The 24,499-nt window shown below is 50.0% G+C and overlaps 1 protein-coding gene across 4 annotated transcripts; it reads right to left on the reverse strand.

Annotated features, from left to right (window-relative positions):
* Nucleotides 1-838: 838 nt before the first annotated feature.
* Nucleotides 839-23,938, reverse strand: uri1 (URI1 prefoldin like chaperone). Of its 4 annotated transcripts, XM_064337340.1 has the most exons (12): nucleotides 23,527-23,938; nucleotides 15,704-15,738; nucleotides 14,554-14,632; nucleotides 13,967-14,102; nucleotides 6,771-6,862; nucleotides 6,336-6,399; nucleotides 5,381-5,588; nucleotides 4,376-4,670; nucleotides 3,423-3,525; nucleotides 3,204-3,255; nucleotides 2,601-2,841; nucleotides 839-2,020 (listed from the first exon to the last, which is right to left on the reverse strand). In XM_064337340.1, the coding sequence occupies exons 1-12, from the start codon at nucleotides 23,596-23,598 to the stop codon at nucleotides 1,832-1,834; spliced, it is 1,566 nt and encodes a 521-aa protein (XP_064193410.1). In that variant the 5' UTR covers nucleotides 23,599-23,938; the 3' UTR covers nucleotides 839-1,831. The 4 variants fall into 4 exon arrangements, with proteins under 4 accessions (XP_064193410.1, XP_064193409.1, XP_064193412.1 ...); XM_064337339.1 differs by lacking the exon at nucleotides 3,204-3,255 and having other exon boundaries at nucleotides 3,365-3,525; nucleotides 23,527-23,935; XM_064337342.1 differs by lacking the exons at nucleotides 3,204-3,255; nucleotides 23,527-23,938 and adding an exon at nucleotides 23,355-23,503 and having other exon boundaries at nucleotides 3,365-3,525.
* Nucleotides 23,939-24,499: the final 561 nt, after the last annotated feature.

Raw genomic sequence — 24,499 nt, forward strand, 5'->3', positions numbered from 1 at the left:
TGCGGAGCGGACCCGCGGAGCCCTGACAGGGCCGGTCTCTAACGCAGCGGCGAGGCGGAGCCGTCGAAGGTAACCGGCGGCAACCGGTTCGGCGGCGGATTCGTCTCAGCGAGCGCGGGCAGTCACGTCTCCAGCGGGAGAGGCGGCGCCAGTCGCGGGGATCGCGGCGAGGTGCGTCGGCGAGCGTCTGCGGAGTGGTGACAGGGGCCAGCCGGGTCGACGTGAGTTCGTGTATCCACGGCAGAAGTGTTACATCGCCGGGTTTCAAATGGTGCATTAAGCTTTACATTAGAGGCATTTTAGCAGACGCTCTTATCCAGAGCGACTTACACAACTTTTTACATAGCACTTTACATTGTATCCATTTATACAGCAGGATATATACTGAAGCAATTACGGTTAAGTACCTTGCTCAAGGGTACAACGGCAGTGTCCTTACCCGGGAATCGAACCTGCGACCTTTCGGTTACAAGCCCAGTTCCTTACCCACTGTGCCACACTCCTCCATTCAAACCGGTGCATCTCAAAGGATTCGTTTAAATGTCGTGTCCTCAATCGTTTAGTTGTTGAACGCGGTGGAAAATGAACCTCCAAAGCGTTTAGCGGGTTTTATGAAGCACACACTAAATGCTTTTTACAAGGCTGATATGAGCCCTTTCTATGTCCAATAAACACGTTCGTACGGACTCCCTGTCTGTAAACAAGACTGCAGTTTCTCCAAAAAAAAAAAAAGGTTATTTTGCAACTCACAGAATGTAGGCTAAACAGGCCCTACTTACTAAAGCACGCGACCCAGAAGTGTCGATAGAAAAAAAAAGACCAGACGTGCCACAAAAAGTCTTCACAAAAAAAACGTTTATTTTTCTTCCCATTTCAAGTTCACAGCACTTTTTTAAGCACAATATCTTTGCTTGAAACAGGCACATCACTGAAGCAGACACACATCAAAGGAAAAAGCAGAGAAAAGTGGCAAAAGCAAAGATTTTTTTTTTTCCCCCCTCAAACCGGGGGCTCGGTTAGACTTGCTGTGAGATCACCGTGTCCTTAACTTCTTCCCCTCTGACTTACCAAGGGGAAACTGAAACCCAGCATGTGAAGGCATATGCTTGTCTATAGAGCCTAGCGTTCCCCACCCGTTTAAGGATCACCGAGCAGCCAGTCTTTGTAATTAGCAGTGCCCCCCTTATGCTAGTCTGGTGTGCGAAAGGGAGAGTCGAGTGTGGTCAAGCCGACCACAAGCCCACACTTGGGAGGGTTAGCAGTAGTCCTGGGCAAAAAAAAAAAAAGGATTCAACACTACAACAAAATGATCACTTTTTGAATACACCAAGGAGGCTGACCCTGGATCTGCCGGTCATGCTGCAGAAACGGGCGTGGCCAGTAGCAGGCGTGGCTCCTACGGTAGACTGGCCACCTGCAATGTAGACCCCTCCCACCTGCTGGCAGACTGGCACAGGTAAAGCTTCTACAGCAAGCGCACCTCCGCAGTGGGATCGCTGAAGATGGATTAGCCCCTATGTTACTGCAGGTGATGTCACCTAACGCTGATGTCACGACTCCCCTTACCACGGGTGGGGGGGGGAGAACCGCGAACGACGGGCAGCTAGCTACGGAGCCACAGAGAAACACAAAGCTCGCTGCTGCAAGACCACTTTAAAGGAAAAGGGTTCGAGTGATGATGAAAGAGAGGAGGAGGAAAAAAAAAAGAGGAGCTAGAGAGAAGGAGGATGGCACCTGCTTAGTGTAAAGTGTATCAGTACAAAATAAAGCTAAAAAGGGTTTGAACCCGGGGCGGGGGGGGGGGGGTTTGGGGGGGCGGGGTTTGAGGGAGTCACATGATCACTTTGGCCCTGGAGGCCTTGAACTTGGAGACCCTTTTGGGGGGCCCCTGGGGGCCCTCAGGGGCCAGGTCCTCACACTTCCTCTCGGGGATGGTGGGCAGCGCGGGCGGGGAGATGGTCAGGTGAGGAATGGACGACGGCAGCCCGGGGTCCTTCTCAACCACCGTCCCTGAAAATGCCTGTTTGAAACGCACAGAAAATAAGAGAAGACATTGTATTTATTTCGGGACCCTCTTCTGTCCCTTTTGCAGTGCAGGTCCGAGGGAAGCCATTGCTGACCCAGCGTTTCAGCTACACAGGGCGCCATAGCTGATAAATACAACACACAATTACCTCAAAGTGGGTGGGTAAGTAAGAGGGGGAGGAGTCAGTTACCTCAAAATGGGAGGGTAAGTGATGGGGGGTGGAGTCAGTTACCTCAAAGTGGGAGGGTAAGTGAAAGGGGGTGGAGCCGGGTAGCTCAATGTGGGCAGGTAAGTGAAAGGGGGCAGGGTCAGTCACCTCAAAGTGGGCGGGTAAGTGAAAGGGGGCGGGGTCAGTCACCTCAAAGTGGGCGGGTAAGTGAAAGGGGGCGGGGTCAGTCACCTCAAAGTGGGCGGGTAAGTGAAAGGGGGCAGAGTCAGTTAGCTCAAAGTGGGCGGGGTCAGTAACCTCAAAGTGGGCGGGCAAGTGAAAGGAGGCGGGGTCAGTCACCTCAAAGTGGGCGGTTAAGTGAAAGGGGGCAGAGTCAGTTAGCTCAAAGGGGGCGGGGTCAGTCACCTCAAAGTGGGCAAGTAAGTGCGGGGCGCGGCCCGTGGGACTGTCCTGCTCCGAGACGCCCTCGCTGGCGTCGCTGTGGGCGGCCTCGTCGTGGCTGAGGGCGCGCCCGAACGCGCGGCGCTCCTCGAAGTCGGCGGCGCTGCTCTCGCTGGTGTCGCTGCACACGCTGTTCTCCCGGCTGCGCGACTTCAGGATGGACTTCCGCGGGACAAGCTCGCCGTTCACCACGTCCACGAACACCCTGCGGCCACAGAGCGGGGGGCGTTAGCGCTCGCGTGCTAGCGCCCCCCAGGGGCTGAGCTCAGCCGCAGCACCGACACCAGAGGACGAGCAGCAGCATTTAAAACCAGGGGTGCCCCATCTGACCCGAAAAAGGGCTTTTCAGGTTTTTGTTTTAGCCCAGCACTAACACAGCGGATTCAACTCCTACACCCTTTTTGGATAAGATTAGACACCCCTGTTTAAAGCTACCGCCCCAACTGTGAGGGAGTGGCCTATATCATGAGTGACAGGTGTGAATCACCTGTAGATGTCAGCAGGTGATTTGATCTTAGGGAGCTTGTGTGGGAGTGGCCTGTAGAGTGAGTGACAGGTGCAAATCACCTGTAGACATCAGCAGGTGACTTGATCTTGGGGAGCTCATGGTGGGAGTGGCCTATATCCTGAGTGACAGGTGTGAATCACCTGTAGATATCAGCAGGTGATTTGATCTTGGGGAGCTTGTGAGGGAGTGGCCTGTAGGATGAGTGACAGGTGTAAATCACCTGTAGATGTCAGCCGGTGATTTGATCCTGGGGAGCTCGTGGTGGGAGTGGCCGTGGCCGTGGCCGTTGCCGTGGTTGCTGCCGTTCTTCTTCTTGCGTTTGGCCTCCTCCTTCCTCTCGCTGAACTTCAGCATGGTGTTCTTCCCCGTGTTGATCCTGACCTGGGGAGGGAGGGAGAGAGAGAGGAAAAGAGGGGGGGAGGGCCAGGAGGAGAGGAGACAGGGGAAGAGAGGGAGAGAACGAGAGGGGGAAAGAGCCAGGAGGAGAAGCAACAGGGGGAGAGAGGGAGGGAGAGAAAGAGAGACAGAGAGAGAAAGAGGGGAAAGAGCCAGGAGGAGAGGCGATAAGGGGTGAGAGGGAGAGACAGAGAGAAAGAGAGAGAGGGGGCAGACAGGAGGAGAGGCGACAGGGGGAAAGAGTGAGGGAGAGAAAGAGAGACAGAGAGAGAAAGAGGGGGAAAGAGCCAGGAGGAGAGGCGATGAGGGGTCAGAGGGAGAGACAGAGAGAAAGAGAGAGAGGGGGCAGACAGGAGGAGAGGCGACAGGGGGAGAGAGTCAGAAAGAGGGTCAGCGGAGAGAAGAACTCGGTCTTTTTTTAGGCCAGATCACACGCCAGGCTTCTCACACCGCATCACTGAATGCACACCGGGGAAGTGAAGTGCTCAGGTTTTAATGATTTCGCCTAATTATCTGGCAACCCTCCTAAGGTAAGCGCTAATTTATTTAAACTGCAACCCTCAGGCAGAGAAGCCTTTTTTCAGAATTAATTCGCTTTTTTTCCCATTTTTCTTCCTTTTCTCCTGCTGAAATTAAACTGAGCTGGATGTCCGCAGGTCAGGTGACTTCTGCACCTGGTTTAGTGCGCTTCCCAGCATGCTCGTGGGTGATGTCAAAAACGGTCCTTAAAACGAATGGAACCTCAGTAGAGGGGGGCGGAGCGGGGATACGGTGAGACCCGTCATCCAGCCCGGTGGGATTGGCGGTCTGGGGGCGGGGGGGGGGGGCAACTCACCTTCTTGGGCTCCTTGGTGTGACAGAAGTAGATGGTCGGCACGCCTCCCTCCTCGCCCTCTTCCTCGTCGTCTTCATCCTCCCCCTCCTCCTCTTCCTCCCCGTCCGTGCGCGGCTGACCCGTCCCGTTGCTCTGGGGGGGGAGGGGCCCGGGGTCACCCCGATCCTCCGGGGGCCAGCCCTCGTCGCCGTGGAGCCCGTTGGTCAGGCGTCCCCCTTCGCCGTCCTTCTCTTCCTCGGAGGAAGAGGAGGAGGACGTCGTGTCCTCCCCGTTCATGTCTGCGGTGTCGAACGTTCTGCGATTTAAGGGGGGGGGGGGGGGGGGACATTTAAAAATGGTAAAATAACACAGGTGTTTCCAAGCAGAGCGAGGGAGACGGAAATAAAGGGTTAAACAATGCTGCAGAAGCGCGGCGAGGAGGAGCGGGACAATGACAGAGGAAGAGCTTCCGTAAACACCGGCGAGCGGACGGAGCCGGGCTCCGGCATCAAAGAGCAGGCGGGTGAGCTGTAGCCGCGTCGTCCGCAGGCTCGCGGCCTGGGAAACAACAGCGCGGCTCGGCCTGGGAGCGTCGCACAGAGCCGGGCTTATTTTAGCACAGATTTCCAGCCATTGTTCATCTCTGAGAGCGTCCAACACGGGAGGCGCACGCGTTCTCCACCGGGCTGAATGAAAAACGTGCCTGCTCCATTCCTACCGTCTGCATTCGACGGTCTCGTTACTAAAGGCCCGTGACATCCTCACTGCGTGTGTGTGTGCGGACATGCGTGCATGGATGTGTGTATGTGTGTGCTTGCATGCGTGTGTGTGTGCGGACATGCGTGCATGGATGTGTGTATGTGTGTGCTTGCATGCGTGTGTGTGTGCGTTTATGTGTGTACGTGTGTGTGTGTGCGTGCATGGATGTGTGTGTGCATGTGTGTGTGTGTGCTTGCGTGCATGTATGTTTGTGCGTGTGCGTGTGTTCATGTGTGTACGTGTGTGCGCGTGTGCGTCTCTCTGTACCTGTCCTCCTCATCCAGCTGTTCCTCCTGCGCCTCCAGCTCGTCCAGCCGGGCCCACAGCTCCTCCTCAGACAGAAGTCCCCGCCGGCCCCCAGCACCTCCCCCCTGCTCCTGCACCTCCTCCTGCTCCTCCTCCTCCTCCTCCGGCAGCTCCAGCACGTCCTCCACCTTGGGCTTAGAGAAGGGCTTATGGGCCAGCCGCCTCTTCCCTGCAAAGCACACACACAGTGAGTGTTTCCTAGCCACTACTGTTTTAGGCTTGCTCCTCTGGGGGTCTAGGCCAGGGCTGTCTGTGAAGCGTATTGTGACAATTGCTGTGAAAAACGCTAAATAAATCTAATTTGATCGATTGACTGATTGATTGATACAGTGGGGTCCCCGATCACTGAAACACACATTCTCCGATGCTGTGATCAGTGCTTTGAGTACGAATCAGCCAGAATATACAGGAACCAGCAGGAAATGAAGACAGAAACAGGTCTCTAGACTGGGTACGTGTCTGCATGTGTTTACAGAACAGTCACAGACACACGCACAATCATGCACACACACACACACACAGAGACACACACACACACACACACACACACACAGAGACACACACAGAGACACACACACACACACACACACACACAGACAGAGACACACACACACACACACACACAGACAGACAGACAGACAGACAGACACAGAGACACACCCACAAACAGACACGCACACACGCACACGCACACACAGACACAGACACAGACACACACACAGACACACACACAGACACACACACAGACACACACACACAGTCTGCTGGGCTCTATGTGTAGAGGGTTAGGGTTAGGGTTAGGGTGACTCCAGGGGTGACACGCCTTGTGTGAAAGTCAAGGGTGAGTCCTTGTGAGAGAGGCTCCCTCCCGGTGGTTGGGGGGGCAGGCGGGGGGGGGGGGGGCGTGCAGTGATACCTTTTGTGAGGGATTCTTCTCCATCTTTCATCTCTTCTCTGATGTCCACATAGTCTCCCTTGTCCTGAAGGAGAGGAACCGTGTTATACTCAAGAGAGGTGACATCATACAACTCACTGAAAACATCACACCACTGACTTCAACCTGTAATACATTCAAATGACTAATTATTCACATAAATCCTTTTCAGACTGGATGGAAGCTGTTCAATTGCTCCTAGCCATATTATTATTATTATTATTATTATTTATTATTATTTTATTATAATTATCAGCGCATATGCAGCTGCAGGGAGGGCAGTAGTCCAGCCATAATGTACCTGTAAGATTAGCAGACATGAACAGTGTAAACAGACAGAGGGAGCTGCAGTTAGCTCGAATAGGGGGGGGGGTCAGGGTTGAACATCATTACGGAATTACTGCAGGTGCAACTTACGCCACTTAATTTTTGTAGATCTTCGGTGAATCCAGCACGAGTTTCAAAGTTCTTCACCACTTTGCTCAGGTCATCGAGGGTCTTCCTCACGTCTGCGAGCAGAGAACAGACGAGACACAAAGCGGAGTGAGAGACTGAGAGAGAGAGCAACAGAGAGGCACTGACGGAGAGAGAGAGAGAGAGAGAGAGGAGAGAGAGAGAGAAGAAGGAGAAAAGAAGAGGAAGAGAAGAGAGAAGGAGAGGAGAGAAGAGAGAGAGAGAGAGAGAGAGACAAGAAGAAGGAGAGAAGAGAGAGAGAGCAGAGACGAAGAGACGAGAGAACAAAAGACTAACAGCAGACGAGAGAGAAGAGAGAGACAGAAGAGCAGCCACGAGGGAGACAGAATAATGCTGAGAGAAAGGGAGAGGTGAGTGACGTGTGGGCAGATGGAATTCAGAGGAAATTCATTCTCAAGATCCAGAGGGCAAAAAAGTTAGCCTAAACACACACACACACACATCTTTACCATCAACCATCAACCTCCCACCACCTCGCTCCCATTCAGCCATTTCAAACACGGCCACGAGGGGGTAAAAGAAATACTAAAATATTCCAAAGTTTGTGGCCTCAAACCGCACAGAGCAATTCGTCTCCCTCTCACACAGTCTCAGCTGCATCTGTTGCCGGGCAGATTTCGGCTGGACGTGTAATTACAGGCCAGGTACTGCTTGCGTTCTGCTGACAAGCGTAATTTTATTTAAAGATCACTTCAACACCCGCCAACGTGTAGGACGGGACTTCAGCGTACTTCACCGTAAACCGGGCCTTACTCCTGTGCCCGTGAGAAACGCTTAAATGCGTTCACAGTCATTCGGTACGCAGCTAACGAATCGTTTGTGAGAGCAGCTGCCGAATCAAAGGCAAAATAAAAATGGACGGTCCGTTCTGCTGAATCTAACTGACAGAGAGAGTCGCACATTCGTACAGATCGATTCGCCTCCGCGGCAGGGACACAACGTCCCCTGGAAACGACGAATACGTTGCCATGCCGTTTGGTAAACACAGCGACGCGGGAAAAGACGGAAGCACCCTTTCACTTTTAAAAAGTTTGCCTCGTCTTCCTTTGAATAATGTTTAAGCTCCAACGGAAATATTTGTTCTGAGATTTTAAGTCTGGCATATGATGCTGGGAAATGTTTCATTGGTTCTCACAAACTACATTTTCATAACGAATACAAAAAATGTATAAAGCAGCTGTGTGTGGGTGTGAGCATGTGTGTGTGTGTGTGTGTGGGTGTGTGTGTATGCATGCGTGTGTGTGTGTGTGGGTGTGTGCGTGGTGTGTGTGTGTGTGTGTGTATGCGTGTGTGTGTGTGTGTGCGCATGTGTGTGTGTGCGTGTGTGTGTGGGTGTGTGTGCGTGTGTGCGAGCATGTGTGTGTGTGTGCGAGCACGTGCGAGTGTGTGTGTGTGTGTGCGCATGTGTGTGTGTGTGTATGCGTGTGTGTGCGCGCACGCCCGTGTGTGAGAGCGTGCATGTTGATATATAAACATAAAAGCTAATTTGTTTTAAATATTTAAATAGAGGCCCAGGGGTGAATCTAATGAATCATGGAGGGAGGAGAAGGGAAGAAAAAAAAAACCTAAAAGAAAAATGAAAAAGGAAGCTTGGCTATTCATCATTATAATCTGCGAGAATTCCACTGCCGTCCTGCCAGCATTATGAACAGGTGTACCTACAGCGCTCCACCTACACCTGGGGTACCACACCTCCTCCAATTACACACGGGTACCACACCTCCCCCAATTACACACGGGTACCACACCTTCCCCTTATTACACCTGGGTACCACACCTCCCCTATTACACCCAGATACCACACCTCCCCCAATTACACCAGGGTACCACACCTTCCCCTTATTACACCCAGATACCACACCTCTCCCAATTACACACGGGTACCACACCTCCCCCAATTACACCAGGGTACCACACCTCCCCCAATTACACACAGGTACCACACCTCCCCCAATTACACCAGGGTACCACACCTTCCCCTTATTACACCCGGGGTACCACACCTCCCCCAATTACACACGGGTACCACACCTCCCCCAATTACACCCGGGGTACCACACCTTCCCTAATTACACACGGGTACCACACCTTCCCCTTATTACACCTGGGTACCACACCTCCCCTAATTACACCAGGCTACCACACCTTCCCCTTATTACACTCGGGGTACCACACCTCCCCTAATTACACCAGGGTACCACACATCCCCTAATTACACCAGGCTACCACACCTTCCCCAATTACACACGGGTACCACACCTTCCCCAATTACACACGGGTACCACACCTTCCCCTTATTACACCTGGGGTACCACACCTCCCCCAATTACACACGGGTACCACACCTCCCCTAATTACACCAGGGTACCACACCTTCCCTAATTACACCTGGGTACCACACCTCCCCTAATTACACCCGGGGTACCACACCTCCCCTAATTACACCTGGGTACCACACCTCCCCTAATTACACCAGGGTACCACACATCCCCTAACTACACCTGGGGTACCACACCTCCCCTAATTACACACTGCCAAAGAGCCCAAACCAGCTTCGCCTCCTCAGAAATGTAACAGGACTGTGGGACTGAGGAATCCGAGATCAGCCCGGCCGGCGCTGAAGGGGTTAAGCCCGAACCGCGTTACAGGAAGAAAAATGACAGCATAAACAGTTCATAAAAACCTGGCAGCCCCCGATGTCTCTCCAGATCATTAAATTTCAGCAACAATTAGACCTTTTTCCCTCACCGCGGCGGCGGCGGCGCGTCAGGGCCCCCGTTGCCATGGAGAATCTGAGCCCTTAAGTCATACATCTTTGATTGGGGAAAAGGTCATCTGCAGACAGCCTAATAACTGAAGGAGCTGTTTGACAGATCTCATCCGAGCGTGAGCGCGTAACAGGGGGGGGGAGAACTAGGGCTGTTTAAAAAGCTGGGGCGTACGTGTGAGCGTGCGTGCGCGTGTGAGAGTGTGTGTGAGTGTGTGTGTGCGTGCGAGCGTGTATGTGTGAGTGTGCGTGAGAGCATGTGTGTGTGTGTGTGTGAGCGTGCGTGAGTGTGTGTGTGTGAGTGTGTGTGTGTGTGTGTGTGTGTGTGCGAGCGTGCGTGAGTGTGTGTGTGAGCGTGTGTGTGAGTGTGTGTGTGAGCGTGTGTGTGAGTGTGTGTGTGAGCGTGTGTGTGAGTGTGTGTGTCAGCATGTGTGTGTGCATGTGTGCGTGTGCGAGTGTGAGCGTGAATGTGTGTGTGTGTGTGAGCGTGTGTGTGCGTGAGCGTGCGTGCGTGCATGTGTGAATGTGTGAATACGTGTATGAGTGTGTGTGTGAGCGTGTGTGTGCGTGCATGTGTGAATGTGTGTGTGTGTGTGTGTGTGTGCGTGAGCGTGCGTGCATGTGTGAGTGTGTGCGAGTGTGAGCGCGAGTGTGTGCAAGCGTGTGTGTGCGTGTGTGAATGCGTGTATGAGTGTGTGTGTGCGTGAGCGTGTGTGCGTGTGTGAATACGTGTGTGAGTGTGCGTACACGTCTGTGTGTGCGTCTGCGTGCGCTCTCTTGCGTGCGTCTGCGTGTCAGTGAGAAGGCGAAGGTTAAGGACTGTTTGTGCTGCAGCAGACCCAGGCTGATACAGCCTCCAACCGAGACGACAGCGAAGGGAACATCACTTCACACAAATAATTCCAGCTTTCATCAATGGAGGTTTTTTAAAGAGAAGGTCAAAGTCAAACAAAACAAAACTCAAATTAAAAATACATTCTGGGGAGGGGGTGCGGGGGTGCCATTGTCAATGCAAATGAAGTGTGGAAGAACAGTGGGAGTTTTGCCCATCTCCCGAGACATTTCCCTGGTATTTACACGGAGTTATGACAGCCTTTTGAGCCGAAAATTACATGTAGGCTTTTAAAGAAATTGCCGTTTCAAAAAAATTACAGACGCGCGAGCACTATTCCCCCTAATCGCCAGCGCGTGCTGCGGGAATCCTTTTAAACCGCGCCTCAGCGCGCGCAACGGACCGCGAAAGGCCGTCAAACCAGACCCCGCCGCCCAAAAAAACCGCCAAAGAGGAGGGCGGAAATCCTCTCGCACTCGACCTACAAGTGACCTTGACCGTCGAGACTCGGGGGGGGGGAGAAGCGGCACCCCGTCTCTCCTCCCAGCCGCGTTTACCCAGAAGCGCCGGCGGCGGCGACGTTATCTCGCCGCGGGGGCTCCTCGGACCGCTCCGCCCGCCATTCCTGTCGCCGTGGTTATTTATTTGTTTGTTTGTTTGCTTGCCGGCGGCCCCTTATCCGGAGGTTCCAGAGCTCGGCATTAGCATATCCTTTCAGCGCCGCTGGATAAACGCCCCAGCGATGCAGGTTAAGCACTCGAGCTCACTGACACTGCTCCACCGGGGGGTTTAACTGTGTAAACTTTGGTGGGGGAAGGGGGGCGGGGGAGGACTCACTAGAGGGCGCTGTAGGCCAGCATCCAGCCTAAAGGTCATTTTTACGACTGACTCAGACCCTGGTGCTGACCTATTGCAGAGATACTTAAACGAAGGATTCGTGAACAGGAGCAGATAAAAAATGGATGACGGTGCAAAGCCATTCAGTAGCGCTAGCTACTAGCATTTTACGACATTCGTAGCACTTCGTGGTGTTGCGGCCTAACTCAGATAAAAACGAGATTAACCGTTTTTTAGCTGAATAAACATTAGTTGTCACACCTCACGATTCACCACGCATCGAGGCAGACAAGTCCCCGGGGGCAGCCTGCAGAGAGCACACAGGACCCGCGCGCTAGGCGGGCCGCCCCAAGGCCTTCCCCAAGCCATTATCACAGCGGAGCCCTAACGCTGCGTTCAGTGGCAGACACGGGGCCAGCCTAATACACATACAGAGAACTGGAAACTGACCCCACGGCCCACACCCCCCCCTCCCACAGACCCCCCCCCCTTCCCAGTGCGAAGCAGCAGCAGGAGGTTTTGAGAAGCAGCTCATCAAACAGCTGCGAGGAGAGGGGCAGAGAGGAGAGGGGCGGAGAGGAGAGGAGAGGAGGAGCGTTTCCGCTGAATATTAACGGCGCCCGAGACTTCGATACCTCCCGCTGCTCCTCAGCGCTCCCGGCTCTTAGGCCTGGTAATTCACTGACGCGGCGTTGCGGCGCCTTTTATAATTAGAGCGCGAGGCTGAGTCATGATCACCTGCCTGCGCCGCGCAGGTCGCTAGCCGCCGCCGCCATTAAGAGGGGTGTGAACCTAAACCCCGTTAAACAGCCTGACACAGCTGCAAGGGGGAGAAAGGGGGAGCCCATCATCTCTCACACACACACACACACACACACACACTACGACCCGCGCAGAGGTTATCAAAATAGGGCAAGGGTGTGCAGCAACAGCCCTGGAGGAGGGCCACTGTTTATAGGACTCTGTGCTGAAAGGTGTGTTGTGAGGACTGTGCTGAGCTGGAGGTGTGTTGTGATGACTGTGCTGAGCTGGAGGTGTGTTGTGATGACTGTGCTGAGCTGGAGGTGTGTGGAGGACTGTGCACTGGAGGTGTGTTGTGAGGACTGGCGAGCTGGAGGTTGTTGTGAGGACTCGTCTGACCTGGATGTGTTGTGAGGATGTGCTGAGCGAGGTGTGTGAGACTGGCTGACTGAGGTGGTGGAGGCTGTGCTAGCTGAGGTGGTGTGAGCTGTGCTGAGCTGAGTGTTTGAGACTGTGCTGAGCGGACTGTGTGTTGTGGCTACTCGTGCTGAGTGAGTGTGTTTGAGACTGTGCTGAGCTGGAGTGTGTGTGAGACTCGTTCACTGGAGGTCGTGTGAGGACAGTGCTGAGCGGAGGGGCTTGCGAGGACTGGCAGGAGGTGTGTGAGGAGTCCGTGCTGGAGGCTGTGCTTATGACTGTGCGAGCTGGAGGTGGTTGTGAGGACTCTGGGCCGAGCTGGTAGCTGTATGTGAGGACTGGACTGAGCTCGGCAGTGCTTGTGCAGGACTGTGCTGAGCTGGAGGGGTTTGAGGACTCTGTCAAAGCTGGAGGTGTGTGTGAGGACGTGCTGAGCTGAGGGTGTGTTGTGAGGACTTGTGCTGAACTGAAAGGTGTCGTGAGACTGTCGAGTAGGTGTGTGTGAGCGTCGAGCTGGAGGTGGTATGTGAGACTCTGTGCAGGAGGTGTTTTGATGACTGTGCTGAGCTGGAGGCTGTTATGATACGTGCCTGGCTGGAGGTGTGTTGTGAGACTGTGCTGAGCTGAAGAGGTGTTGTGATAACTGTTGCCTGAGCTGGAGGTGTGGAGGACTGTGTGCTGAAGCGAAAGGTGTTGATGACGTGCTGAGCTGGAGGTGGTTGTGAGACTGGTGCAAGGGCTGTGAGGACTCTGGCAGGAGGGCGTTTGAGGACTGTGCTGAAAGGTGTGTTGTGAGGACTCTGTGCTGAAAGGTGTGTTGTGAGGACTCTGTGCTGAAAGGTGTGTTGTGATGACTGTGCTGAGCTGGAGGTGTGTTGTGAGAATGGTGTTGTGCGGGAGGTGTGTTGTGAGGACTCTGTGCTGGTGGTGTGTTGTGAGGACTCTGTGCAGGAGGTGTGTTGTGAGGACTGTGCTGAGCTGGAGGTGTGTTGTGAGGACTGTGCTGAGCTGGAGGTGTGTTGTGAGGACTGTGCTGAGCTGGAGGTGTGTTGTGAGGACTGTGCTGAGCTGGAGGTGTGTTGTGAGGACTGTGCTGAGCTGGAGGTGTGTTGTGAGGACTGTGCTGAAAGGTGCGTTGTGAGGACTGTGCTGAGCTGGAGGTGTGTTGTGAGGACTGTGCTGAGCTGGAGGTGTGTTGTGAGGACTGTGCTGAGCTGGAGGTGTGTTGTGAGGACTGTGCTGAGCTGAGAGGTGTGTTGTGATGACTGTGCTGAGGTGGTGTTGTGATGACTGTGCTGAGCTGGAGGTGTGTTGTGAGGACTGTGCTGAGCTGGAGGTGTGTTGTGATGACTGTGCTGAGCTGGAGGTGTGTTGTGAGGACTGTGCTGAGCTGGAGGTGTGTTGTGATGACTGTGCTGAGGTGGAGGTGTGTTGTGATGACTGTGCTGAGCTGCAGGTGTGTTGTGATGACTGTGCTGAGGTGGAGGTGTGTTGTGATGACTGTGCTGAGCTGCAGGTGTGTTCAGGAGGTCCGGCAGAACTCACGGCTCTTCCGGTGCTCAGCCAGGTCCACCGCCTGCTTGGCCGAGCACTTGGCGAACCAGTTATCTCCCAGCAGCACCGTCACCTCGTTGGTGTGGACCAGCTTCCCCGGCATGAAGGCAAGCGGTCCAAAGGGTACCTGACACACGGAGGAGGGAAGAACAGACGAAGAGAGAGAGAGAGAAACGCAGGGAGAAGAGAGGGGGTCACCAGCATGAAATGGGGAAGAGAAAGAGTAAACAGATGGGTAGCAGAAGGCAGGAAGTGGATGAGAAAAAAGAGGAGAGGGAGAAGGAGAAAAGATGGATGATGAAAGATGACGTAGAAAGGAAAAGGGGTGGGGGAAAGCAGAGAAAGAGACAGAGAGAGAGAGACGGAAACAGCAAGAGAGAGAGAACGATTCATTAAGAGCGAAGTACCCATCACAACTCTTCACACATGGGTCAGTTCTAAATGGGGAATGCTCGCAATGTCCTCTCATTTAAAACACACCGCACACTCAAAGGACCCGTGCGCACTCCACACAGGGACGGGGGCGGGACCGTCACTACTCACCACCACGACTCCAATCAGGCGGGGGCGGAACGTACCATGATGTCATAGGACAGCCTATCCGGAAGCGTACCGAGCCTCTCCTGCAGGGAGCTGTAATCCGCTTCCACCTTTTTCCTGCAACCATCGCAGACACAAAGCTGAGCCGAGCAGCGGCCGCACGAAGGGTTTTACACGCAACTCTCACGCAGCATCCGGGTACCATCTCTATAAACGGAGTTTATGTAAAACAAATAAGGCTGGCTAAGATGCTCTGGATAACAGCATCAGATACATGGCAAAAATGCAAATGCACACAAGGGGAAAAACCGTCTAAGCACACTAGATAGCACTACGCTTACGACCAGTTGACCTTTGTCAAAGTTTATTTTTTTCCCCCTTTGTTGTACCAGGACCAATATTTGACTAGGGGAGGTGTGAGGTGCTCATTTTTGCTAAAATGCAAATGTAAAAATATACAACTGGGCTAATAACACCTCCCTATGCAAAGCAGCTAATGTGGACCAAGCTCTGAGCAACCAAATTTATTTTTCTGGCGAATACGGGGTCAATATCCGATTTGAGCGCAGGGCCACAGGTTATCTAAAGTAAAAAGCAAATGAAGCAGTCACATTGCTCGGTGCTTCACCTCCCCGTTAAACGCGAATAAATCCCTTGGTAAATCCCTACGGAACAAAGGCCTAGTCATCAAAACATGCGCGCCGCACACAAACGCGGGCCCTTTTCATAGACCCTTTGTGACGGCTCCACGCACTAGTGACAATAGTGAAGAGCGTCGATACGACACACCGCGCAGGCCTGCGATACCACCCGCCAAAAGCCTGCAAGGCCATCGCTGACAGAAGAGCGCTTAGGCACCCTTCGAAAGTGCTTCCGTCTACCTCTGACCTCATGAGCTCTTCTCTGACTGAGAGAGGAGGAGCTGAGACCGTTACAGAACCAAGAGAAAGTGCAAGCAGGTAGGCCGCTCTTTTCACCGTCTCCCTCCCAGTCTCGTCAAAGCCTTTTCAGCCACCGTTAGTCCGACGCGGTCAGGTTTCGACCTTTAAAGGCATGCGCCATGAGAACAGCCGCTAAGAAAAAGCCGCCTTTTATTGATTTTTTTTTGGGGGGGGAAATTGAGAAGCCAATCAGATCATCTAAGCCAATCGGATAACGGGAAAGGAGAATGACGTGGGCGGTACTCACCAGTGTTGGATCTGCTCCTCACAGCCAGTGACCACCTGTCATTGAGATATCGAAACAAACAGCTGTTAATAAGTCGTTCACACGCACAGGGCACGCCCGAATACAGACTCCGTCCTTCGGAATGTCCCGGAACAATCACCGAACTGTCCCATCATGCCGCATTTCTGAACTGCAGGCTGAGCGGAACCACTGCAGCCTCGCATTAAAACACAAGCGCTTCCTGACATTAAAATTCCACAACTGCAAAATTATAACTTCCTAATATCCGCTAAATGTGGGAACCCAGCACAATAACCAATGACATCCCTCGAGCCATTTTCTGAGACATTCAAGGCCAAACTCATTTTCCATCATTATTTTCCGCTCGCAAACTGTGTTTGTTTGGCGTAATTGTATTTACCACTGGGGGTAACGTCATTAGGGTAACAACAGCTCAAATTTAAAAGAGAAGGAATAAAGGAATGCAGCCAATGGCCTGAGAGCTCACGCCTGAGGTGCTCATGAGATCACAAGATGTTTGGCTGACTGAAGAAGACTGCTAATCCATCAGATGTAATCAAATCAGAGCAGCATTTGGGAGTGTTACTGGGCTTCTTAAATGGCTTGTGCATGCCTGCCTGATACCCAGGCAACGTAGAAGCTTCTGGAAACACCTATGGACTACATCACACAGACCAGGAGGCTCTAAAGGAGCTCACAGGTCAGAGGAACCTGCCAGACCTGCAACTTCATGCAAACTAGAGGTGCAGCACAACGCACTGGTGGCGGTAGCTAAACACATTCATAATTACACCATTAACATTTTTATTCAGCATTTAATATATGATAGGCTATATTGAGATCATGTCATGCCCTCTGGTTGACGCCCTTTCCAAGTTGATCCTCTGCCATCCATTCCTGGAATTTCCAACCTTTTGTGATGTCACAGGCCAAAAAATGAAAAGGAACAGCTCAAAAAAAAAAAGTGCTCAAATCAGGAAAATAGGAGGAAAATGCTGAAGAGCCACAACCCCTATATCCAGATTATAACAGTCCCTGTGTTATCTTTTTACTTTCTTTTTCGGGCTTTACAGATAGGCCCCCCCCTCGCCAACCCCCCGTGTAGTCTACTTTATAGTGTAGCGGGTGTTTGCCCTCTCTCAAGATCTGTCAAAAGACAATGCTGAGAGAGAGACAGAGGATCACTCTTGGCGTGGAAATTTCCATAATTCCACACAGCTCCCACCCTCTCCTGTTTGACAGGCCTATTTCTCAGCATTAATAATTTACAGCACATTACACGAGTCATTCACAATATATCAGAATGGCAGCCTGTGTACAATTAAAAAGGCACACAGACACACGGGGGGACAGGCAGCGTTAGTCAGTCAGTGGGCTACAGGACACCTTGAAGTGCAGTGACAGAGGAAAAGTAGATGTGTAATAAAGCTGAAAATAAACTTCTCGCATTGTCAAGAAGTCCAGGCTTTTCCACACGTTTAAAGCCATACATCAACAGTGACAAAATGTCTCATACACACATACACACGCACGCACACCCAAACACATACACATGCACACGTACATGCATCCACCCGCACACATACACACACACACACACACAGCACCACATGACACTGCAAAGACTGAGGGGGGGGGGGGGAAACCAAGAACAAAAACCAGACGTGAGGATCATCTCATCCATAACTGGGGGTAAGCCGTGGGTTTCCTGCGACCGTCAGAGCAGCTAACGATACTTTGTTTGCCGCCTTTTTTTTTTTTTTAAGCCGTGCGATCTAAATGCCGCAGCGATATGATCCTGGCTGTCTGCCTTTGAGAAGAAGAAAAAAATGGAATTGATTAAAAATCCAAAGAAGCGATAAGCCTTTCTGCAGGGCTCCTCGTCATTAGAAAACATGGTTACTGACAGCACGCCCGAATCAATCCACTGAAATAAAAAAAACCCGTCAGAGAGTCGATCTTTGGAACAGCGATGAGGCACGTCGGTCGGTGGCTGGAAGGTGCTGAGATTTAGGAATACGCATCACACATGTCAATAGGGATTATGCGTCAGCTTTTTATCTTTTTGCTGCACACATACCTTCTACTGCAAAAGAATAATAGTTCACTTATTTAAAAAAAAAATTTTTTTTTTTAATCACACTACACTGAACGCACTCGTATTGGCACCTACTCAGATCACCTGATTGGCCAATCGGCAGCAGTGATTGGCCCGTTTGAAAGGGTCCCGAGGGAGAGAGAGCGCAGACTGCGCCCGTGAGCCCCCGCGTGGGGACTTGTATTCGGCCTTGGCGTCACCGCGAAATGAGGGTTACAGTCGCCAGGATATTTCCCGCTCCCGTCACCTGGGCGACCCTGCAGGTGAACCGCGCACCAGCAGTCCGCCTACGCCGGGTGCGTACGAGGTGCAGTGAGTCCTCCCGCACACCACAGAGGAAGAGAGGCAGTGGGGGATGTCTCACAGGACGGGCACGCTACCCCGCACCCGCCCAAAACTGTCCGAGGCAGCGAAGGGACATTCAACATTTACTGATAGAGAAAAATAAATGGCTGTATACAAGCAGCCCGTGGAACGAAAGACACCTACATACACATCTCTAAAACTGCACACACCAGTACATGGGTGAACAGAATGGTGAATAGAGTGTAGGGTCTTGTGACCTACCGTTTGCAGGTTTGATTCTCAGGTAGGACACTACAGTTGTGCCACTGAGCAAGGTACTTAACCTGAATTGCTTCAGTATGCTGGTGTACGGACGGATACTATGTATAAAAAGCAAAAGTTGTCTAGCTTAGATCACTCTGGAAGAGAGTGTCTGCTAAATGCCAGTAATGCAAATGCAATGTAAATGACCAGAACCCCAGTCCAAAAGAAGCATCACTTGCAGGCACAGTTTTTTTGAAACAGAGGCAGTTGAATTGATATAAATGCAGGCAGCAAGCTGTCACTGTCAACGGGCCTGCATTGAAATCAATGATTAATACATTCAGAACATCGCAACAACAAACTCCGAGGGGCTACAAAGGCCGTGCTTCGCTTCCTTGACAACAGCCAATAAGCAGGGTCCTCGTGCCAGCGAGGCGGCCGGCTCAGATGCCTGGTGGAAAGTGGCCGACTCCAGCTGCGTGCCCGTGAATAAAACCGCTTTAATTAAAGGAATTATAACTGGGGGAGGGGAGGGGGATTTGGCGGAGAAACGCGACAGGAAACAGGCCCTGGCGTTTGACACTCGCGCCTTCAAAAAACAAAAGCCATATAGGAACAAAACGCTAATACAGCCCCTTAGCACCAGCTTTCTTCCCCCAACACATGTTTTTAAAAAAATAATAATAAATAAATAAAACAGAGTTGGAACTCTTTCCCGTTTAAATCACAGCTTTGACATTTCAGACCTTTCGAGCACCACTCTTTACATTCAGCAGATGAACAAGCAGCCAGATGTTTCAAACAAAAGGACAACTGGAGCCATATATTATCTATGAAAATATTAGATTCAAATATGCAATTTTATATACAATGCTGCACACGGAACATAATTGTGCGACGCATTTATGCGATCTAAATTAGAGGAAATTCGGCTTGCCATTACAGTATTACCAAGGGCACACAGATGTGTCATCTGAATGCTTTCCTTTTCATTAGTGTTTGTAGTCAGAAGGCATTCTGCCGGTTTGTTTCAATCACACCGTTTAAAGAGACGCACCTTCTAAAATGCATCTGGGAAGAAAAAAAACACACAGCAAATCGATTAAGTGCCACTTGTGAAAGAGACGTTTCAATATTGTAGGTTTGCAGCATTTCCCTCCGACGCGATTAATTCCAGCTGCAATGGCAAAGCCTTCACTTCTTGAATCGTCATTTTAACTTCGACATTATGTTTTAAACAATATTTTCTTTTAAAAACGTCTGCTTTTGGTGTGCAGTGGCGGGCTCTTGAAGGGGAAAAAACGTATCCATCGGCAGTCTATAATCAACCCCGGTGAGAAATCACGAAAACGCAAGCAATTAACCAGCGCATTAATAAGGGTTTACGTCCATTTGTTCGATCGATGCACGAGGTGGGAAAAACTGGCACTTACTCAAAGCGTGAGAAACAGCTCGGGAAACAAAGTGAGCCATGCAATTCCCTCTGCTTACCACAAGAGGGAACCAAGTGCGCAATTATGTAGCGTTACACGCTGCCCTACATGTACTTTTGACCTCCAGCCAAGGAGTTGGAGTTCAACTTCAACTTTCCTTACGTTACATGTTGGTTATACGTTTTCGTGTGATATATGGCCATTAAATACTTCATTAAATCAAACCAAAATATCTAACATTTCAACAATGAATGAGCATTCCACTTTTGGCACTGCAGTTAGAACTAGGTTACTGATATACAAAATAACTTTCAGATGCCACACTTGACAAAGTGCAAATAGACCTCAGTATGTAGTTGGACAGAGTTATTTTGGCTATAAAGATGTCCAATCTTATCCGAAAGGGGCCGGTGTGGGTTCATGCTTTTGTTTTACCCCTGCACTACAACACCCGATTCATCAGATTAACTAATCTGGGTTTCGTTACTCGCGCTGATCTTTAGAGTACTCATTATCCTTGCCATCTGGGACACTTCAGCAATAGAGGCACCCGAGCCAGATTTTAAGAGTCCACGTGGAACAAAATAGCGTCGAGCTCACAGGAAGCAGGTATCTAATATATACTTCCTATATTGCGCTCGCAAAAAAAATACATTACGAGGTAGATATCGCTAACGCACACAGGACGTACTGCCAGACCTAAAGTTGGATGCAACTCCTGGTTGCAGGCAATAGGGGGAGACAAAATAAGCATTCGTCATGGGGAAATTATCATGTGACTTAATGCCAGTTTAGACTGCCCTCTTTAACGCCTTCCTTTTTCAATTATGGGATTATCGCGACTAAAACACGGCTGAAACAAAAACACAAGCACAGGGAACAATTGTGTTCTCCCTCAAAATAAATACATTTTTAACAACTACAGTTTTTTTACTGACACGTTACTGCAGCTAACTTAAGTACTGGGTAAGAGGGGTACTATCCGTTATATTTTAGTAGATTTGGTAAATAGGGCATTATTGTGAACACAGCTTTTCGCAAAATACAAGGCATAAAATAAAACCGAAACTATGCTTCACAGGGGTTCTGCAGCAACCGTTTCTGAGAACCGAGTACTAATCTCATCCAACGGGGGAATAACACGGCTGTCGCCACAATAAACAACATGACGCAAACAAGCTCCCGAGACCGGGGCCAAAGCAGGAGATTAATGCACACTGTTAATGAAGGCCAACTGAACCTCACGTCTCCCGGGAGTTGGGGGTGGGGGGTGGGGGGTGGGGGGGGGCCCAGGGGACATGTTTGGTTGGATATGTGAAGGTTACTTCCATGGGGAGTGTGTGAAGCAATACTGTAATAACATCCCAGGCATAAATTCTCATCTACAGTACTGGTATGGTTTTTGGTGATAAAGAACTTCAAGCACCCTGTAACTACAAAACTGCCCACGTTACTATAACTGGGGCCCTGAGCTGTGTCCACTTCAGATCCCCTCTGTAAGCGTTGGCCACACATGGCACAGGGGTAAATGATGCAAAGGGGTATGACATAATTGCAGTCTATACTACTGAGGGTAGGCGAGGGATTACTACACAATACTGGATTGATAGGATTACCCCGTGGCCTAGTTTTGAGTCTTTAACCAATGTGACTGAATTCATAAAATATGGAGAGAAAAAAAATAACAAGACTGGGTCTAGTTAACTTGCCAATTAAAACATTTTCTGTACAATGTAGTATGTAGAGAAATTCGCTAGTTTTTTTATTTTTTTTTTTATTTCACTGAAATGTTTAGCAAAGTTCGGGCTAAATTATTATTATTTAAAAGTTAACCCAGCTACATTTTTAGCACTATGTGCCTGCACTACATGTTATATCTCCACAACAATGCGTGCCCTGGCACAGTATCCAGGATTAATGCTGCCCGGTCTCTCCAGTGACAGCAGTGGCACAGTTTAGCCGTTGGATGAATCACTCTGGATAAGAGCATCCGCCAAACCCCTAAAATGTAAATTAAATGGGAACCGGAGAGATTAGAACCAGCCTGCAGGGGTAACTCGACACACAAGCCTCTCACTAGAGGTCATGACCTAGACATTAGTCACGTTGAGGTCTGGCCTTCGCCCCATGACCCTGTGACCCTCTACTGACAGGACAGGTCCCCATCTGTTTCAATGCCTCAACACTCGACAGAGAGAGAATTAAGAAAACAAGCCCCACGTCTCCTGCCACTGATCAAATCTGATTTGTCAGTGGACGTCAGATTTCAATACATTTCCATATCTGCCTCAGACTCCAAACTATGTTTAAGGTAAATCGTGGAGGGAAACCCCAATATGACAGCATGACTTACTTAAGCCCTTGAACTTCAGAAAAACAGCATTTACAAGATCGCAATATTGGAAGATGGTGATTTATAATAAATATTAAATGCATTAATTTCAGTGCTGAGCAGATTCCATTTTGTGCATACTACACAGACCAACTGAGACGTTGGGATAAGGGAAAGAATGAGCTAACTGGATGATTTATCGTTTAGGGAATCTGTGTGGAATTTGCCGAGCACCGTTCAGGAAAATTAGACTTGAGACTCCGGTATACATCCAAACAAAAGTAGTCTCAGTCCAGCGATAGGTAGGTATAGACCAAGTTACTGTTTTGTGAAACTTCCTCTTCGAACTCACGCTAAATTACGTGACAATTGGAGGGTCCTGAAATAAACTGAAAAAAAAAGAAAACAAATACGTTCACAAAATTGAGCCAACTCTTCCTGCAGAGTTCCCAAACCATGTTGCGACACTTCAAAACGAACCATACTGTTTGTCCAGGAAATATCTGCGCAGGCTATTTGGTTTTTGAGGCCTATATCATGTTACAAGAGCCCAAAAAACGATGGACCACAAACACTTAGGCTCAGGAAAACACTCTCTATTCTCAATCTCCTATTCGATTATATTACATTCTCGAGTTCTATTGGTTGAAAAATCTCGTTTGAAGTTCTGCCAGCTAACTCCTACGATTCGCAAATGAATCCACTAGCCAACTTGCTATCGACTTGGACGTCCGTGAACGAGCACCTGTGCTAGCTATGCTGTCATAATGCGAGAAGTTTTTTGTCATAACTTATGAAAGTCTTCACGTTGACATTGTAATTTATGAAATGCTAATGTGGTTATAAACAAAGAGTCGTCATGACGACCGACCAGTTTAGGAAAAACATGTTTAGCAAACACACTTCTTGCACAAGCTGCCTGACGTTGTAAATACGTAACCCGAGAAACAGGAGAGGGCACAAACGAAAGCGTGCACGCTGGCTGCCATTGCAAACCAGCTAACTAGCTTAGCTTCAATCCAGTGCATAAAAATGCATATGTACGAAAACACTGCACGGAACCAGACTTCATTCGACTAGCTTCAGTTAGGCAGTTGATACAGGGCAGTAAAACAATGTCCACTGCAATAAACAGATGCAACACGTGATAAGGAAGTTTCTAGAAACACTAGCTAGCAAGCAAACTTTCGTTTCTGCTATTCCTGCAGACACTGCTTCAATCTAATACCCTGTGCATACCTATATTGTTCAGAATACCAGATTGATAGTTTTTCAAGCAGTACACCCAATGCAGACCCTGGCAGTAAATTATGTTTGCATGAAGTAGGTCACGTCGTTTCCTGGGTCCGCGTGGACGTGCAGAATTAAAAACCCAACGGACTGACGTTTAGGGCTTTTTCCGTCTTTTTACCTTTTTGTGTTCTTCGCGAAGTCGACGAACCCCATGCGGGAATTCGTCTTTCCGCACATGTCTTTCGGACATTCTCCCACGTGTTTATAAAATGAAACCTGTGAGTTTTATGAACCACAAAATGAAACCTCAGGGGTTGTGAGTCCTAAAGAAATGTTTATGGATGCAATTGCAAGAATTTTCCAGGTCGTCCGGTCTCCTTTTACTCATCAATGGAGCAGCGGAAATTATCCAAGACTTCGGGAGTGAGACCATTTCACACTCGCATTTTAGGGCTTCAACGTTTTCCAAAAATTTCCACTTGAATATCGTTTCCCCTGGAGTCTCAGCGTCGCCTCTCAGTCTGCGCCATGTTCCTCTGTCTTTTTCGCAATGTACTCTGGGTAAATCCTCGGAATCATAACAAAGCCGGGATCCTTGCAGATGACGTAGGGAGCATTTTATACAGGAAAAAGTGCATTTGACTGTCCATACCATCGTATTGACCCCCCACAAATAATCTAAATTAGGGGTTTAGGTATTTTTATTTCTAAATCGGTAACCAGTGCAACTTTAAAAAGCTATAATGCTGTTTTTAGATTGATTGCAGAATAAACATTCAGCATCCACAAATACCAGATAACACAGTTCGCAGAATACTTTTTAAATTGGGTGATACAAAGATGTGTTTGTCTTGCAAAATAGAGCTTTTCCTCTGTAAAATATGTTTTCTAAGACAGCAATACAATAAACTGCAAGCAGGATATGGCTCGGCTCGTGCTTTCTTTCAGTTGTGCCAGCAAGAGCACTCATATATTAATAGTTATTTAACTGCGGTCAGTGAAATGCCACAAGGAGAGAGACAAATTCAAATAATGACGTGCAGTTTACTTAACGAGTATAGGCTCAACGATAAACGGGGGGGTTCAACATTTCTTGTTTGACAATACTAAAGTGTTGGTTGGCACTGCAAAATTGGCACTGATGTTGGACT

The sequence above is a fragment of the Anguilla rostrata genome, chromosome 5, assembly GCF_018555375.3.
Source record: "Anguilla rostrata isolate EN2019 chromosome 5, ASM1855537v3, whole genome shotgun sequence".
Classification (NCBI taxonomy): Eukaryota; Metazoa; Chordata; class Actinopteri; order Anguilliformes; family Anguillidae; genus Anguilla; species Anguilla rostrata.

What these genes read in the sequence shown, in the direction of transcription:
- uri1 (XM_064337339.1), bottom strand. Translation starts at nt 23,598, where the DNA reads ATGTCCGAAAGACATGTGCGGAAAGACGAATTCCCGCATGGGGTTCGT. An exon ending in TTCGCGAAGAACACAAAAAG is followed by an intron (nt 15,739 to 23,526) that starts GTAAAAAGACGG and finishes TCTCAATGACAG; the next exon opens with GTGGTCACTGGCTGTGAGGA. An exon ending in GGCTGTCCTATGACATCATG is followed by an intron (nt 14,103 to 14,553) that starts GTACGTTCCGCC and finishes TCCGTGTGTCAG; the next exon opens with GTACCCTTTGGACCGCTTGC.